Here is an 18,638-nt window from a genome sequence, read left to right on the forward strand (position 1 = left end):
AGCAACACAGAGAAAATATTATCACAAAATGATGCATGAATTCGTAATGAGCGGACGTAAAAACAAGTTTATTTCAAAAATTCACCTTAAATCGAAATATTGTGCTAGAGACTTCCCGTTTGTTGCAAAATGAAGGTAATTGATGGAATATTACTAGACTGTAAGTGTTTTAGCTTACAATTGCAGTTTTCGACCATTTCGGTCGAGTTAAAGTTGACCGAAAGTCGAATTTTTTCTATTTATCGTGATTTATATGAAAATATTTCAAAACTGATAAAAGCTACAACCATGATTTATTTTTTGTTGTATTCTGCATGAAATTATGCACATTTCCATATATAAAACTTTATGTAACGACTAAAATAAAATGGTGCAAACATTACGACAAAGTGACGAAAGAATTTCTGAGATGTTCGGCCGAGTTACCGTGCAGACGTAAGGAAAAAGTTTTTTTTAAAAATTCACCATAAATCGAAATATTGTGCTAGAGACTTCCCGTTTGTTGCAAATTGAAGGTACATGATTGAATATTACTTTCGTTGAGAATGACTGAAGGTTGAGTTTTGGAACTTATCAAGAATTTCTGAGATGTTCTTAAAAAATTCACCATTGCGTTTTTGATCATTTTTGTTGCAAATTGAAGTTGAATATTACTAGAATGTTAAATTTTGACTTTTTTCGTTGAAGGACTGAAGGTTGAAGTTTTGGAACTTATCATGATTTATATGAAAATATGTCAAAACTGATAAAAGATACAACCATGAGTTATATTCTGCTGTATTCTACATGAAATTGCGCACATTTTCATATATAAAACTTTATGTAACGACTAATATAAAACGGTGCAAACATTACGACAAAGTGACGAAAGAATTTCTGAGATGTTCGGCCGAGTTACCGCGCGCGGACCTATGGAAAAAGTTTTTTTTTTTTTTTCAAAAATTCCCCGTAAATTAAAATATTGTGCTAGAGACTTCCAGTTTGTTGCAAAATGAAGGTACATGATTGAATATTACTAGAATGTAAGAGTTTTAGCTTACAATTGTGTTTTTCGGCCATTTCAGTCGAGTTAAAGTTGACCGAAGGTTGAAATTTTTTGTAGTTGACGTACGGTACGTCCACTCGGCACCCAACAGACAATTTTAGTTGATGTACGATACGTCCAGTCGGCATTTAAGGGTTAACCGAGTTCTTTCATTTTCCATGTTGGACAGGACTGACCTTCTGAATTCTTTAGCCGCGGGCTTGATGGCCTGAAATAAGAAAGGCAACACCTTCCTAGCAGTGCCAGACACCGTTGAAAATGTACCTGCTCCTTTTCTATACCCCGGATAAAATATAGAAATATTTTCGAAACCCCCACCCCTTCTTAACAGTTCCAATAAAAATAGTTTTTTTTTGCAATCAGCCTCAGAAAGTGGGATAAAGGTCACTCTCATCTCAGTTACAAGTATTTCTCTAGATAACTACCGGAGAGGAGAAAAAAAAAAACAAATAGATCAGTGGTAAAGGGAACATATACATGTAACTACCTCTTTGTTCAACTGGGAGAATGTGAATAAGGAGGATTTGGGGAAATTGTCATTTATATATAATTATCTAGGTAATTGTAATTTTTTTATAATTATTTAGGTATCACATTAAGTACACGACACTTGTTCCATCACTAAAGTGAATAGCCCTCCCATTTTGATCGGTGACAATGATTGAAATGTGATCTAAAAAAGTTTGTATTTAAAGGTTTATGTATTGTATTAGGTATACCTTTACTTCTCCCATTCTCTAACCTGAAAGAGTCTAGTATATTTACGAGGCTACCAGCAAATGGACTCGGTTGGATAATATCCAAATATACGTACATATAATCCACCTGCAATTGTGAAGTGAGGTGTCGTGGGATGTGTATCCTCTCGTCATCGCCTAATTCCTGGTCCATAAATATTGTATCCAGCATCACTTTTAGAGCCTAGCACCTTACTGCCTTAATGCTGAATGCCATGTGAATAGAAATAACATCTCCCACCTTCGGCTCTTCACCCTTCACATAAGTAATAACCGTTATTCCACTCGAATAACACACCATTTTTAACAAAAGTTTTAAACCTTCTTTCATAATATACTTTTAACTGGTTGATAACATCTTTGTAAAGTCCCTGCTCAACGGGTTCTCTATGATGAACCTCCCGTTTTCTACGGTGCCTTCACAGCTGACCCGAGGTCGCAGTACTCAGCTTTATTATCATTATTGTAATTTGTACATTTATTTCTTGTTCATTTGCCCTTATACATAGTATATGTGTCAGAGTATTTTTGTGCCTAATCAACTGTTTTTAATCATCCTGTTATCTATATGTACCTGTCCTGTTTTGTGTAGAGAAATGGCTTTGACCTCGGGTCACTTTTAAATTTTGTACTGACATCCGCGTATACGCCGACGTCCACGTGCCGCTTTATAAGCAGGTCGCTTCCTCAACAAACTAGCAGTGCTTGTCTTCCTGCTCTTTCTTTCACACCCTCTCACAGTGGTGACCCCGGAGTGGTTCCCAGAGCCATTAACGGACCCAAATGGCGACTTAGTCTTGGCCCGATGAACCACCCCACAACCCCTAACAGACTAACTATGGCGCTCTAACAAAGCGTTCGGGCGTTACCGACCCTTGTCGGCAAATCACCGGTGTCATTAGCGGACCCACACAGCACGCTCCCAAGCGTGTATTGACGCGAGTGTTCCCTCACACTCCAAGTGAGAGTGCGGAATGAGCATGGATGCAGACATTCCCTCCCACATACAAATAACTGTGAACTTCTCGGAGGCAGATGTCTCCCTCATGCAACCCCCTCTCGAGCCCTCCTCCACGCCAAAACCCACGCGCTCCTCCACGCCAGTACCCGCTCCCCACGCAATGCCCCTCCTGACGAACCAAACGAGGGCTACCCACAGCATAAAGCTGTTGCCGTTCATCCATCAGAACCTGGCGTCTTGGCTCTACAGGGTCAAGGGGCAATTCAGGGTGGCAGGCCTGACCGATGAGGTGTTGAAGACAGACATCGCTGTCAACACCCTACCGGAGGAGATACAGTGAACCCCCATTCGCAGGGACACACACACACACACACACACACACACACACACAAAACACACACAAACACACACACGTGAATAAAACCCCTGTAAAAACACTTAAAAACACTTAGAACTGCCCATTTTGATAGCTTAAACCAAGAAAAACCCTGTAAAAATGCTAATACCTGAGTATTGTAATAGTTTTATCACAAAAAGTGCATTTATTCATGAAAATTATATGAAAATACAGTAATTAGTGAATATTTCTCAGTGGAAAATACCGCGAATGGGCGAATTTTCTGCAAAAAATGGCTAGATATGTTCCACAGAGAAACCCGCGAATGCGTGAGTCCGCGAACCATGAGAACGCGAATATGGGGGGTTTACTGTATACAGAAAGGTTGCCCCGTGGGTGACGTCATCCACAAGCCCTGCCACCTTCCAAAAATTAAAGGCCACTCTTGTTGAGACCTGCTCCCTGCTGGCCTCCGAGAGGGCTGCCCGCGCCCTCGACCTTGCCATCAACCCCCGGCAGGACACGAACCTCCTGGAGACGTGGCATGCCCTCCAGGACCTCCTCCTCCTCCCCGAGACGGACAGCAGCAGCAGGCACAAAGAGATTAGCCTGTCGAGGGAGATCCTCCTGCGGCAGCTGCTCCCAGAGGTTCGTGGACAGATTACGGAGCCCTACACCCTGCCGGTCGAGGACCTGATAAGGACGGTGCAGCAGCTGACCGACTCCACGAGGGTGGCAAAGCAGGCATCCACACCTGCACACCCCATCAACTGCCTCCAGCCGGAGGACCCCGCCACAGAGTGCATCAACGTCATCGCCAGGAGGCGGCGACCCCACCACTAGAAGAAGGAAAGGCCAGGGCTTTGCTACCACCACTAGAGGTTTGGCAAAGAGGCCCAGAATTGCGAAGCCCCCTGCCTTTTCGGCCATCCAAAAAATGGGGGAGGGGCGGCCACCCTCACAGGCCGCCATGGCAGCAGCACCCAAAACACCCAGGAGCCCCGCACCAGTAGGCTTTTACGTCTGTGACACTGTCTCCGGCAGGATGATGCTGATCGACACTGGAGCCATGCGCTCAGTGTTCCCTCCTTCAAGAGAGGAACACAGACGCCCTCCGGATCTGGCTGCCTCCCTGACGACCGCCAACGGGTCCCCCATCCTCTCCTACGGCACCAGGCTGCTGTCGGTCTCCATCCTGGGCCGGAGATACAAGTGGAACTTCATCGTCGCGGACGTTAGGACCCCGCTCCTGGGTGCGGACTTCCTCGCCCCACTTTGGACTGGCAGTCGACATCGGCCGCAAACGCCTGCTGGACGCAGAGTCCTGCCAGTCCCTGCCCCTGTTGCCTGGCCCCAGGCTGCCCACAGTCTGTTCCGTCGCTCCCCACCAACACGCCTCCCTCCTGAAGGAATTCCCAGAGGTATTCAGACCCGAGCTTCATCAGGTGCCCGGGCCCCCCGCCAAACAAGGGATATATCATCACATCAAGACAAGGGGCCCCCCGATGCACGCAAAGTTCCGGAGGCTTCCCCACAGCGCCTTCAGGAGGCCAAGAAGGCCTTTGCCAAGATGGAGTGTATGGGCATATGCAGGAAGGCCCCCAGCCCGTGGGCCTCCCCACTTCACATGTGGCAGAAAACAGACGGCTCCTGGAGACCCTGCAGTGACTACAGGCAGCTCAACCACGCTACAGAACCCAGCCACTACCCTCTACCAAACATGCAAGACCTGACGGCCTTCTTCCAAGGGGCCAAAATATTTTCAAAACTTGATCTTTTAAAATCATATTTCCAGGTACCAATAGCTCCAGAAGACATCCCCAAAACCGCCGTCATCAAGCCCTTTGGGTCCTACGTCTTCGCCTTCACCTTCGGCCTGAGGAACACAGGGGCGACCTTTCAGAGACTGATGAACAGCATCCTGGGGGACCTGAACTTTTGCGTCTGCTACGTCAATGATATCCTAATTTTTTCCAGGTCCCACAAGGAACACCTTCGACACATCCGGAAGGTCCTGCAGCGCCTGCAGGAGAAAGGCCTTGTCGTCAGGTTCGACAAGTGCACCTTCAGCGTCGATGGGGTTGAATTCCTGGGCCACGAGATATCCCCAGGAGGCGTCCGCCCAGTTGCATCAAAAGTCGAGGCCGTCATCAGGTTCCCCACACCTACCTCTGTCAAGGGCGTATAAGAATTCCTCGGGATGGTCAGCTACTACAGGAGGGTCATCCCCGGAGTCGCGCACACCATGACCCCCCCAGACAGAGATCCTTAAAGGCCGTCCGAAGACCTTAGTGCGGGGCCCCGACCAGCAATGGGCCTTCTCCCTGACAAAGGCCACCTTCGCCAAGGCAACACCCTTGGCCCACCAGGACCCCAGCGCCCCCCTCCAGCTAACAACGGACGCCAGCAACGTTGCCTGTGGGGCCGTCCTGGAACAGGTCGTCAACAGAGCCCCTCAACCCATCGCATTCTTTAGCAGGAAGCTCAGCCCCACCAAGTCCCGCTACAGCACCTTCGACAGGGAACTCTTCGCGGTGTACCAGGTGGTACACCACTTTAAATTCCTCCTGGAGGGTATGCCCTTCACAATTTGGACGAACCACCAGCCGCTGGTCCACGCCTTCACAAAGCTGGGGGATGCATGGTCCTCCAGGCAGCAGCGGCACCTCGTGGCCATCGCGGAGTTCACCTGCACCATCAAGTACCTCCTGGCAGGAAGAACCCAGTAGCCGATGCCTTCTCGAGGATCGAAATCAGCGCCGTGCAGCTCGGGATTGACTACGAGGACCTCGCCCGGGAACAGGCCGCCGACCCAGAGATTCCAGCTTACCGCACCGCCATCACGTCGCTGAAGTGGAAGGATGTGCCCCTCGCCCCTGGGGGCCAACACTACTGAGTGATGTAAGCACTGGCCACCCCCGCCCACTGGTGCCCGCCTCCTGTTGTCAGCTGGTCTTCGACGTCATCCACGGATTGTCCCACCCCTCCGGCAGGACGACGGCCAAGCTACTGGCAGAGAAGTTCGTCTGGCACAGCATACGGAAGGACGCAACGGCCTGGGCAAGGACGTGCATACAGTGCCAGGCTAGCAAAGTAGGGCGGCACACCGAATCGGGGGTGGGCAACTTTCCCCAGCCAGGGAGACGTTTCAGGCACATCCATGTCGGCGTAGTGGGTCCTCTTCCCCCATCAGGAGGAGCCAGATACCTTCTGACAGTCGTCAACTGTTTGACCAGGTGGCCTGAAGTGATGCCCATGGAAGAAGCCACCTCCAGTGCGTGCACTGAGGCCCTCCTCTCCAGCTGGATCAGCCGGTTCGGTGTCCCGGACCATATAACCACGGACAGGGGCCCAGCCTTCCTGTCCGAGCTGTGGACCTCCCTGGCACGCCTGCTGGGGACCACTCACCACAGCACCACCGGCTACAACCCCGCAGCCAATGGAATGGTAGAGAGGTTCCACAGGTCCCTGAAGGCGTCCCTTATGGCTTGTTGCACCACCGACAACTGGAAGTACCAGCTGCCCTGGGTCCTCCTCGGGCTGAGGACCGCCCCCAGAGCCAACGGCGACCCGTCCGCAGCAGAAAAGGTTTACGGGGAGTCCCTCGTAGTCCCAGGCGAACTCATCACGGAGGACCGGGACGACCTAACAACACAGAGGCTCCGTGATAGGGTTGGGAAGTTTGCCCCCTGCCAGCGGACATACACCAACAGGATGTCCCCCTTCATGCCTCCCGGTCTATCCTCTGCCACCCATGTCTTCGTCAGGAACGATGCTGTACGCCCACCCTTAACCAGGCCCTACAGGGGGCCTTTCCTTGTACTGGAGAGAAACAAAAAGGCATTCCGGGTGGCCGTCCATGGAAAGGACTACTGGGTGTCGGTAGACCGCCTCAAGCCTGCATTCCTGGAGGAAGAAGTCGGGGGCACTTCCCAAAGCCCCCCGCAGGAAGCAGCGCCCCCTCAGCCCGCCCCGCCCTCAAGAAAACCTCGTGGGCGCCCCCGGTAGGCCCCGGGTCCAGGCAGGGGAGCAACCCAAACCTCCCATCCGCAGGGCACCAGAAAAGTCGAACATACCCCCCAGCTGACATTGAGAAGGCGGGGCCCTCTCCGCTGCCCCAGCAGATACCTGCTTTGATCAGACGTTACTTACGTCTTGGGGGGGGGAGTATTGTAAAGTCCCCGCTCAAGGGGTTCTCTGTGATGAACCTCCCGTTTTCTACGGTGCCTTCACAGCTGACCCGAGGTTGCAGTACTCAGCCTTATCATTATTGTAATTTGTACATTTATTACCTGTTCATTTGCCCTTATACATAGTATATGTGTCAGAGTATTTTTGTGTCTAATCAACTGTTGTTAATCATCCTGTTATCTATATGTACCTGTCCTGTTTTGTGTAGAGAAATAGTTTTGACCTTGGGTCACTTGTAAATTTTGTACTGACGTCCGTGTATACGCCGACGTCTGCACACCGCTTTATAAGCAGGTCGCTTCCTCAATAAACAAGCAGTACTTGTCTTCCTGCTCTTTCTTTTGCAGGATAACAGGATGATTAACAACAGTTAATTAGACACAAAAATACTCTGACACATATACTATGTATAAGGGCAAATGAACAGGTAATAAATGTACAAATTACAATAATGATAAGGCTGAGTACCATTTCACTGGTCAGCTGTGAAGGCACCGTAGAAAACGGGAGGTTCATCACAGGGGGATGGGGAGGAAAGAGGGAAGGAGGGGAAAGTGAGAATATAGAGGAGGAGAGGGAATGGGGAAGGGGAGGGAAAGGTAGGGGAAATGGAAGGGGAGGTGAAGGGGAGGGAAGGGATAGGGTAGGGGAGGGGAGGAAAAAGAAGGGAGGAGGGAAGGGGGAGGGGAAACAGAAGGGAAGGGTGAGGGGAAGATAAAGGTTGAGAGGAAGTTACATTCCCCTATTAGAAAAGAATAAACGACATCAATGAACAAAGACAACAAATAAAAAATCTTATACTTCTAGATACGTACTTAGGAGTGTCTGTGTATTTGCGTGTGGGTTGTGGGAAAAGAAGGTGTATCTCCCTTTCAACAGTAGACAGACCTTTTATTTATTATGTGAATTTCACTGCACAACAAGCTGAAGGAGATCCGTTCTAGATATGATGATGGTAATACCTCAAGGTACTTAAGAATTTGCATTTTATTGGCAATGCATAGTTAGATTTGTTTGTCTTAATATGAAATTTGAAAAAAATGTGGTAATTCTGTCACAAGTAATTTTTTAATGAAGGGGTAGTTTTGTCACAGAAGCATTGGGTCTATTAATACACGTGTGGATGGTGGTGAATTGGTTCTTGGTCTCCAAAGTTGTGCTCATAACTATGAATTTTGTTTTTTCATGGATTGAGTACTTTGATATGATGATGATGTAATACCATAAGGTACTTAAGAATTTGTATTTTATTAGCAGGTTATGATTAAGATACATTTGGCTTATGATGAACACTGAAAAAAATGAGGTAGTTTCGATGTGAGTAGTTTTTTAATGAGGGGGTAAGCCTGTCACAGAAACATTTGGTCTGTTACTATTTTTTTCCATGGCGAGAATTGTAAGGGCTGACTGGTGTGGTGGTGGAAGTTATATTTTGAATTACATTACTTTATGACTGAATGAAGGTAATTCTAATACAGTCAAACTTACCTGTTTAATTTTTTGGATGTCCTAAACTGATTATATATAGGGTTTGCAGTGGGAGAGTTTAATGATGTCACCAACAGGTACAGGTACATTTATAGAATAATGCAATTTATATTTAACAACAATGATGGTTAGGTATCAATGTTGATTTTATCAAGGTAATAAAAAGTTATATTAATAACCAGCTGACCAACCCGGTGCTGCCCGGGATGACTCTGAATGACAACCAATAAACTCTCTCTCTCTCTCTCTCTCTCTCTCTCTCTCTCTCTCTCTCTCTCTCTCTCTCTCTCTCTCTCTCTCTCTTTGATCTCTCTCTCTCTCTCTCTCTCTCTCTCTCTCTCTCTCTCACTCTCTCTTCTTTTCCAGATAGTTAGTCATATGTATACCAAAATTAGATATGATAAATTCGTAAAGGTACAAATGCTATGGGCGTAACCAGCCCTGTTTCACGTACAGAAGCAGCCCCATTTCAGGGAAGTCCTTCCCACTCCCACCCCCTTTGGTGCCCTTTGGTGCTAGTAATGTCTTATCCCCACTGTGCTGATTTCTAGATAGTAAGTCATATGTATACCAAGTTTGATTGAAATTGCTCAATGTATTTCAGAGTTATTCTGGCACACACACACACATACATACATACATACATCCATTCTTATTTATATAGATATAGATTATTGTACTGTGAATTATGATCAAAATTCACGTAAATTATGGTAAAAAATTGATGTTATAGGGGATGAGGATTTATTACTGTAGGTTAATCATACGTCTGACGGTGCCGGGAAGATAGGGTGGAGCGTCAGGTGTAAAATGAGAATTAACCCATAATGTACTGAAGGAAAAGATGATGTAAAAACGAAAATTTCATTTGTTTTGTTTGTGTTTGTGTGTCTGTCAGAGGGTAGGAGTTTGATTTTGAGTTATAAACCTTTCTTGGGTGACATAGAGGCTGTGAGCAAAATTTTGCCTGGGTCTGTCAAACAGTTCAGATTTCTGTAATATCCAAACAAATATACAAACATTCCCATATATATATATATATATATATATATAATCAGAAAGTCAAACGTCCTTAAGAGAGTTGTCAGTAGATTTTCTCCCGTCCGTCGCTGGTTCGATCCCACGGGGCGGTGGACTTATTATCACCTAAAATTCCCTTGGTAAATATATGAAAATATATTACTTCCATAGAGTGAATGTATTAAAGGACGTTTGTAGCTTTCTGATTGTATATGAATCATGATGTGATAAATAGTCATATATATATATATATATATATATATATATATATATATATATATATATATATATATATATATATATATATATATATATATATATATATATATATATACATATACAGTATATAAAGGAATGTTTGTATATTTGTTTGGATACTACAAAAATCCAAACTGCATGACAGTTTCTTGATCCATAGATAGCAATAAAAGGAAGGCAAAGTTGTTAAAAGCAGTGATAATTGTTTTTTTATGATAAATTTCACATGATTAATACTTAACTGCTGTTACTACATAATAATCACAAATCTTTTAATCATATATATATATATATATATATATATGACTATTTATCACATCACCGTGATTCATATAATAATCTACAAATATATTTTCTTGATAATAATCATATATGAAAATATATTACTTCCGGAGTGTAGAGTAATTGGATATATATATATATATATATATATATATATATATATATATATATATATATATATATATATATATATATATATATATATATATATATATATATATATATATATATATATATATGTATATATATATATGTATATATAATGTGGGTCATTTGGCTGATGAGTTTAATTATTAATTACTGTTGTTTTTATAGCCTTGCTTTACCTAAGACCCATGCAATCCTATCAGTTAATGCTAAAAGTTACCAAATTAGACAGATAATTAGCTTAATTAGATCAGTCACCAGTTGAAACTAGGTTACTGAATATCGATTTATACTGTACACATGAATTAAATAAACAACATTATTCAAACAACTAGTTTCAACAAAAAAAGAATAAAAGAAACAAAAAAGTGAACTGGGATCTTACGGGAGCTAATAACAGCTCCAACTTCATCCCACTTCAGACACAAGACATTTGAACAAATTAGTGGATTACACAACGGCTGAGCCTCTTGTGATGGGTAACTTGAGGACTGTGATATGCTAATCCTTCTCCAAACAAGATTCTGGCCAGGCTCCAAGGCATGCTCAATTCGTTGGAGTAGATAATGCAGTGATCAATTGCATCAGGAGCTCTGGGTCCGTTGAAATGGCATGTTCCCCGGCTGTTCAACAAAAGGTGGGGAAGAACAAAGGGTGAGGCTGTGAGAGACGCCTGGTGCTTGTGCTCTCAGTGAAGGAGGCCTCTAGACTGCCGAGCTGGGTCAAAATCCATGGGTGCTTGCTTGGAAGACTCCTCCCCCAAGGTCTCCTTGATTGGCCCGCGGGTAGCGTCTGAAAAATGATAAAAACTCACCAGTACAAAGGTCATAGAAAAGTGAGCTTAAGGTACAATCTAACTAAAGGTAGTCCTAGCAAAACCTACCTGTTGAATATGCCCCTAAACCAAACTTCATAACCCATCTGACGGTTGGTGTTTTTGGAAAAACAGCCTAGCTCTCTGGCTTCCCTCCCTAGACTGCTTTACAAAGAGAAAGCTTTGGTTCTTTCTTTTTTTTATATTTCTACTAAATAAAGGAAGAGAGATCGAACATGGTAATATTTATAATAGTTTCCCCCCTTAGAAAGGCCTTCACTCCCTGTTGGACGTGAAGGTCTGTACTAAGCAAGCTGTTCGCCTCAATAACTTTACTCTTTCCCCCTGAACAGATTTGTCCCTTGCAATGCAACTAGCTAAGGATCTACCTGACTCTAGAAGGGGATATGAGCTTTGATCACATACTTGTACAGACTCCTAACACTACTTAAAGGTGCTTACAAATATGTACTTGCTACCTCTGATGATCGTGATGTTCAGTCCTAGCCAAATGGTACATTCAGTGGTATCTTCTATGACGTAACCTATTAGAACACTGCCATAGCACCAACATAAAGGACAATGAAGTAACTAAGTTACAATATTCTTACAAGTATACAGTGTCTTACACTAGATTTGGCATTCACAGTAAACAAAGATATAATCTGAGTGCTTTAAAAGAGGCTTGCCTTATATGGTAGATGCTTGCCTCAACTGAGGTATTATGCCATGCTTGTCATGAGCTCACCTGCTCTATTCACAATAGTTATGATTACTGGCTTCACAATTACGATATACTTACGTGGTTACTGCTGCTCGTTGCAAGGTTTAAATGACAAGGTAACTAACTGTTGCTACGTACTCAGTCTGGTCTAGGCTGTTACTAAGAGATCACGCCGGCTACCTCCTCTGGTTAGGAGGCAGGATCACTCTGAGATAGAAAGGCACTGTGCCACAAGAGCATGAGTGCCAGGACGAGCTTGTGGCTCTTGCAACTACTTGTTACAGGTGGGGCACGCTGAGTACTGGGAGAGCATGTCAGCGATTTTATTATCTGTGCCCTTTATGAGCTGGATAGTCCAATTATAATCCTGGATATCCAAGCACCATCTCATCAGTCGCTTATTCTGGTTTCTGAAGTTCATTGGGTAAGTCAGCAGGAATTGGTGGTCCTCATGATATGCCTCAAAGTGCTTAATTGCCAAGACCAGCCCTAGTAGCTCCTTTTCGATTGTGCTGTACTTCGTCTGTGCTGAGTTTAGCTTCTTGGAGTAGTAGGCGACGGGATGGTGCATCTGATCCTTTTCCTGGAACAGGACAGCCCCTACTCCGATGTCACTGGCATCAACGGCAGGGGAGAATGTTTGATTATAGTCCGGCGTCTTGAGCACTGGCTTGCTGATGAGCACTTCCTTGAGGCGGTCATAGGCTTTCTTGCACTCCAGAGTGCAACGGAATTCCTGGTTGCCCCTGAACAGCTGGGTGATGGGAGCTGCTGCCTCAGAGAGGTTTGGGATAAACCACCTGAAGTATTGGACCATTCCCAAGAACCGCTGGGCAACTGTTTTTGTGGTCGAGTACGGCATTTCCTTAATGGCCTGGATGTTTGCATCCTTTGGTCTGAGTTTGCAGTTTCCTACGATGTGGCCTAAATAGGTGATTTCCGTCACACCGAAACGGTACTTCTTCAGATTTACTACAAGGGTTGCCCTTCGTAGTTCTTCTAAAACTTGTTCCAGTACTTGCTGGTGCTCTTCCCATGTTTGAGCAAAGATGACGATGTTGTCGAGGTACACTACGCAATTTGGAATGCTGCCCAGAACCTCATTCATGAGCCGCTGGGAGCAACTTGGTGCATTCTTGAGTTCGAAGGGCATGACACTGCACTGGTAGTGACCTGAAGGTGTTATAAACTGACTCGAGGGTCCAATCTCTTTCCAATCCTGGGTCTGGGCATACCTCTCTCTGCGGCAACTGCCAATAGCTCTTTTCCAAGTTGAATGCGGTCTAGGCATACCTCTCTGCTTGGCAGGGGGTAAGGCTCGGGCTTGGTCACCGCATTCAGTTTCCTGAAATCGATGCATAGCCTGTCCCCACCTCCATCCTTCGGGACCAGCACCACTGGCAAGGACCAGCAACTCCGGCTCTTATATATCAATCCAAGGTCCAGTTGGAGTTGAACCTGAGCTTTTATCCACTCAGCCTACTGCAGGTTTACCTTGTAGTAGGCTTGTGCAGTAGGCCTGGCAGATTCTTCCAGGTGGATGATGTGCTCGGCCCTGGATGTGCAACCTAGCTCATCCTGGACAACCTGAGGATACCTCAAGAGAAGAGCCTGAATGTCTTGGTGCCAGTTTTCGACCGGCCCAGGGGTGATGACAGTGAGGTTTGCCAGAACTTCTGAGTTTGTCTCAGGCGGATTGGCCCTCTGGACCAGGCCCTACGGTTATTCCCGATGCCAGAGCTCTTGGGGAGTCTCTTGAGGTTGGCTTGCTCCTTGAAGGGCTTCAATAGGTTGATGTGGAGCCACTTGGCCCTCCTCTTCCCACAGTTCACCAGGTAGGTAATTCATCTGGCCCCGCTTGGCTAGTACCTTGTGAGGTCCTGTGAACTGGGTCTCAAGGGGACGGGTGGTGCCCAGTCACAGCATTAGTACCTGGTCGCCTACCTACCTCGAAACTGTGAGATCTGGCCTCCTTGTCCACTCAGATCTTTACCCGCTCTTGGGAGGCGGCCTTGTGGGCTTGAGTGATGGCCCAGGCTGCCCTAAGGTTCCTTTGTATGTGCTGAAGATTCTCCACCCATGCTGCTTTTTCCGGCTCTGCCCAGGCCTTGTACAAGATGTCCAGGGGCCCCCTGGTAGAGCGGGCAAACAAGAGCTCAAACGGGCTGTAGTCCACTAATTTATGTTGAAATATCTTGTGTCCGAAGTGGGACAAAGTTGGAGCTGTTATTAGCTCCCGTAAGATTCCGGTTCCCCTTTTTATTTCTTTTATTCATTTTTTTGTTGAAACTAGTTGGCTGAGTAATGTTGTTTATTTAATTCACGTGTTCAGAATAAATCGATATTCATTAACCTAGTTTCAATTGGCGACTGATCTAATTAAGTTAATATCTATCTTTTTTTGGTAACTTTTAGCCTTAATTGATAGGATTACGTGGGTCTTATGTAAAGCAAGTCTATATAAATCACAGTAATTAATAATTAAACTCGTCAGCCTAATGACCCACGTAACAGTGGCAGACCTTGCAGAGATCTCTAATTAATTCACAGAGATAAAGAACTTGGAATCAAATTAAATATGAATTAATTCAAAGATAAAAAGTCAGATCATATTAATTTTGTGCTAAATTCTCCCAAACAAGGATACAGGCCAATGTAAGTAATATTAAGAATACCAGTGTTATAAGAATAAGAAGAGTAGGTAGGAAAGTGTGCATTAAATGAGAGCAGCTATAATTCACAGTTTACAATCATAAGGAAATATATATCGCATTCAGATACTGAGCCACATTCCAGTTAAGGTCGTACTAAGTTACCAAGTCAAGATTTAATAATTTGCTATTCACAGGCCAATGATTAATGCAGAATGTTAATTTTTGAACTAGTTAGCTATTGCATGACAGTACTGGGAGGGCACACGTGTGCCTAGCACCTCTCGTAGGATAGTACAGACAAGTTACACAAATCCATAAGTTTTCTTGGAAAAAGCAGCAACCATTCAGCTCTAGAGAGAAGGCCCCTGACTGAGCGTTATGAAGAGAATTACTTTCCCTTGTGTGAAATCATATCAAATTTCCATGCCAATAATATTGCAAATGAACTGTATCAGTGTTAATTTCATAATTTGCCTTTTACATTAATGTAAATCAGGCCAGTAAGGACGTCATGGGTCCATTCTTTTGTATATGTGTATATATATATATATATATATATATATATATATATATATATATATATATATATATATATATATATATATATATATATATATATATATATATATATATATATATATATATATATATTAAATGTGGGTCATTCAAATGATGAGTTTAATTATTAATTACTGTGATTTATATAGCCTTGCTTTACCTAAGACCTATGTAATCCTATCAGTTAAGGCTAAAAGTTACCAAAAAAGACAGATAATCAACTTAACTAGATCGGTCGCCAGTTGAAACTAGGTTACTGAATATCGATTTATTCTGAACACATGAATTAAATAAACAACATTACTCAGCCAACCAGTTTCAACAAAAAAAAGAATAAAAAATAAAAAAGGGAACTGGGATCTTGTGGGAGCTAATAACAGCTCCAACTTCATCCCACTTTGGACAAGATGTTTCAACATATACATACTGTATATATGTTTTATTTTATATATATATATATATATATATATATATATATATATATATATATATATATATATATATATATATATATATATATATATATATATACACAGTATATATATATAATTACATAATTGAATGCAGCTGAAAATGAAGCTTTTTGCTTGGAGGACATGTTTGTCAGAGACCCCTGTTTTACTTTACATTTTGAAGATATATGTGAAATACCTGGTGGATTTTTCATTCAATTTTAGTAAGATATGAAATTTACTTTTTCTCTGTAAGGTTTCAACATGTCATTGGAATTTTTGCTCTTTTGATAGCATCTATACATCATAAAGTTGAAGAAATGTAGTACTTTGGAGTTTGGTTTTGATGATATCCCTGTGTTACAATATAGTTGGTTTTCTATGAACTCCATATTGTGTGTAAACTGGGGTAACTATATCAAAAGGGTTCACTCTAATTTTCCCCTCTGTGCAGTGTGATATTTGTTTTTACCTTATGCATGGAATCATAGCTTGGTTCGAGAAATGTGCCATGTGGGTACTTTTCATTTTGGATTTCTTGTTTTTTATTTTATGTTGAAGAAGTTAAGGACAGCTAAGTTTTATTTTTATGATTTTGAACATATGCCTACTATTATCTTTAGGAATGTCAATGTCTGTAGGAGCTGGAGAAGATGACATCGATGAAGATGGTGTAGAGAGTGAAGATGGAGGTGAAGGTGCTATGTGTGCTCCTGGTCGCCACAGATGGGTTAGGGATCATTGCCTTGTATGCACTATTTGTCATGAGTGCACTGGGTATGGTGCTGCTTGTGTCTCCAGTGGCAGACCAAATCGTAACTCAGGCCAGTAAGTTTCCTTGGTTGAATTGAGAGCTTTAATAAATAAAAAAAATAAATATAAATATCTTTAAATGTTTTTTAGATGGCTGTAATGTGGCATTTTTGTAATATATTACAACTTTTCAATTATTTGATTTAATTTTGTACCTGTATATTTGATCATATTTTGTTGTATATGGTTGTAATTGTTTGATGTGAATACTGTATTGCAGTGTCATTTTCTATTTTTATCAATTTCAGACCTTGTGGATGTGGCTCTGGTGATTCAGGTTGTGGTGTTTGTGGTTGTTGTCGTTCATGTGCCGATGAAATTGGTGGTGACATTGACCAAGATCCATTTTCCTTGATGCAGGGACCACATTCAGGACTTTTTGGGTTTCCTGAAGTGGGTAATCTGGGTGGTAAGTTGCAATTTTGTTATTTTCTTCATTGTTAAATGTTCATGCAGTGGAGGTGTGGTGAACCGAAATGCGTTAACTGTGGACAAAATCACCATGCAAGACGTAAGGAGTGTATGTATTATATATACAATACAGAATTAAAATTACTTCAGGAAAGGACAGGAATGCCTATAAAAGAGGCCAAATCAGAATTAAAAGTTAGAGGAATGCATGATCCCACTAGAAAACGAATGTTTTCTACTGTAACTAGATCAAACAATGAAACAAAAATGGAAATAGACAAGAGTAACAAAACCTTGGTAGGTCAGTCTCAAAGAAAAATAACCACTTTGCAGGAAGAAACTAATATAGCAAAGAACCAAGAAAAGTATACAAATATTTGTAGAAATTCATTTGAGATATTAAGAGAAATGGAAACACTAGAAGGTAATACAAGCACCACAGAAATATTAGAAGATAGTTGTGATGAATTAGAAACTAAAGAAAAAAAGAGACCTTTAGAGAGAACTCTACCAAGACCAACAAAAAGCCAATATTAGAGATACATCCATTAAAATAAAGGCAGGAGACCCAAAGAAAAACATAAACCAGAAAATGATAAGAATATACCTTTGTCTCCTAAAGTAATAACAAAACCAATGTAAACAGATACCCAGAACATCAAAGAAATAGTAGAGGAACAAACCATTGACAAGAATGATTATGTGATGGGAGAAGAGATTACTCCATCACCAATAATAGGTGCAGCAAGAGTAAATGACACGTGAAAACACATGGATGTAATGAATGTTTCATTGAACTGTGCAACAAAAACAAAAGCATAACAAAGGACAGTTTATCAAACACTATACAAAATTTTGTAGGATACAGAAATAAAGAAATTACTAGTTTATACACTCACGTTATACTTTCAATAATTATATTATACAATGGTACATAAATGGTCTACAGACCAGATTATATTTGGGAGAAATACAACTATTACTGAGGGAATATGAACCAATGATACTGTTTACAACATGTCAACAAAACAGTATCAACAGTAGGTAAATATACCTTAGTATCTACATGTAGAGAAGAAGAAGGAAATTTAGGTACTGCTATATATGTACATAACAAAGTATGTTATGACAGAGTACCTGTAAATTTTACTGACTTGCAAATATCAAGTATTAAAATACGAATAAAAAAACTACATAATTTATAATTTATGCAACCAGCCTAATAAAAATTATGACATTGATAAACTTAAAGATTTACTTAACAATACCAAGGAACTGACATTAACAGTAGGTGATTTTAATGCTCACAACCCAATATGGGACTGTAATTGTACAAACTCAAATAGAATAAGTAGTAAAATAGAAGAGTTCATGGATTCAAACGACATGTGCTGTATAAATGATGACGAAAGTAGCACATAGTTTTCAAAAGCACATGGAACATTTTCCTCAGTAGATTTAACTCTACAGGCAGTCCCCGGTTATCGGCAGCCTCGGTTACAGGGGATCCGGTTTTACGGCGCTTGTCTAGCAACGATGGTAACCAGATTTTCGTCGCTGATAACCGGTTATCAGCGCTGATCGCCTCTTATCGGCGGCGCTGATCACCGGTTATCGGCGCCGCTAACCAGGGAACAGTGCTATTATCGCCGATTTTCGGTTAGCGGCGATTTTCGGTAGTCGTCACGCCGTCGGGAACGGAACCCCGCTGATAACCGGGGACTGCCTGTATGTACAACAAGTACT

The 18,638-nt window shown here is 42.7% G+C and overlaps 1 protein-coding gene across 1 annotated transcript in view; it reads left to right on the plus strand.

Moving 5' to 3' along the window:
* hiw (highwire) overlaps positions 1–18,638 on the plus strand; it is a 1,788,684-nt gene that overhangs the window by 381,137 nt on the left and 1,388,909 nt on the right. Inside the window, 2 exon segments of the mRNA XM_067112237.1 lie at positions 16,292–16,496; positions 16,730–16,890. Of these exon segments, the coding sequence (XP_066968338.1) occupies positions 16,292–16,496; positions 16,730–16,890 (366 nt within the window).

This window comes from Macrobrachium rosenbergii, chromosome 2 (assembly GCF_040412425.1).
Source record: "Macrobrachium rosenbergii isolate ZJJX-2024 chromosome 2, ASM4041242v1, whole genome shotgun sequence".
NCBI classification, from domain to species: Eukaryota; Metazoa; Arthropoda; class Malacostraca; order Decapoda; family Palaemonidae; genus Macrobrachium; species Macrobrachium rosenbergii.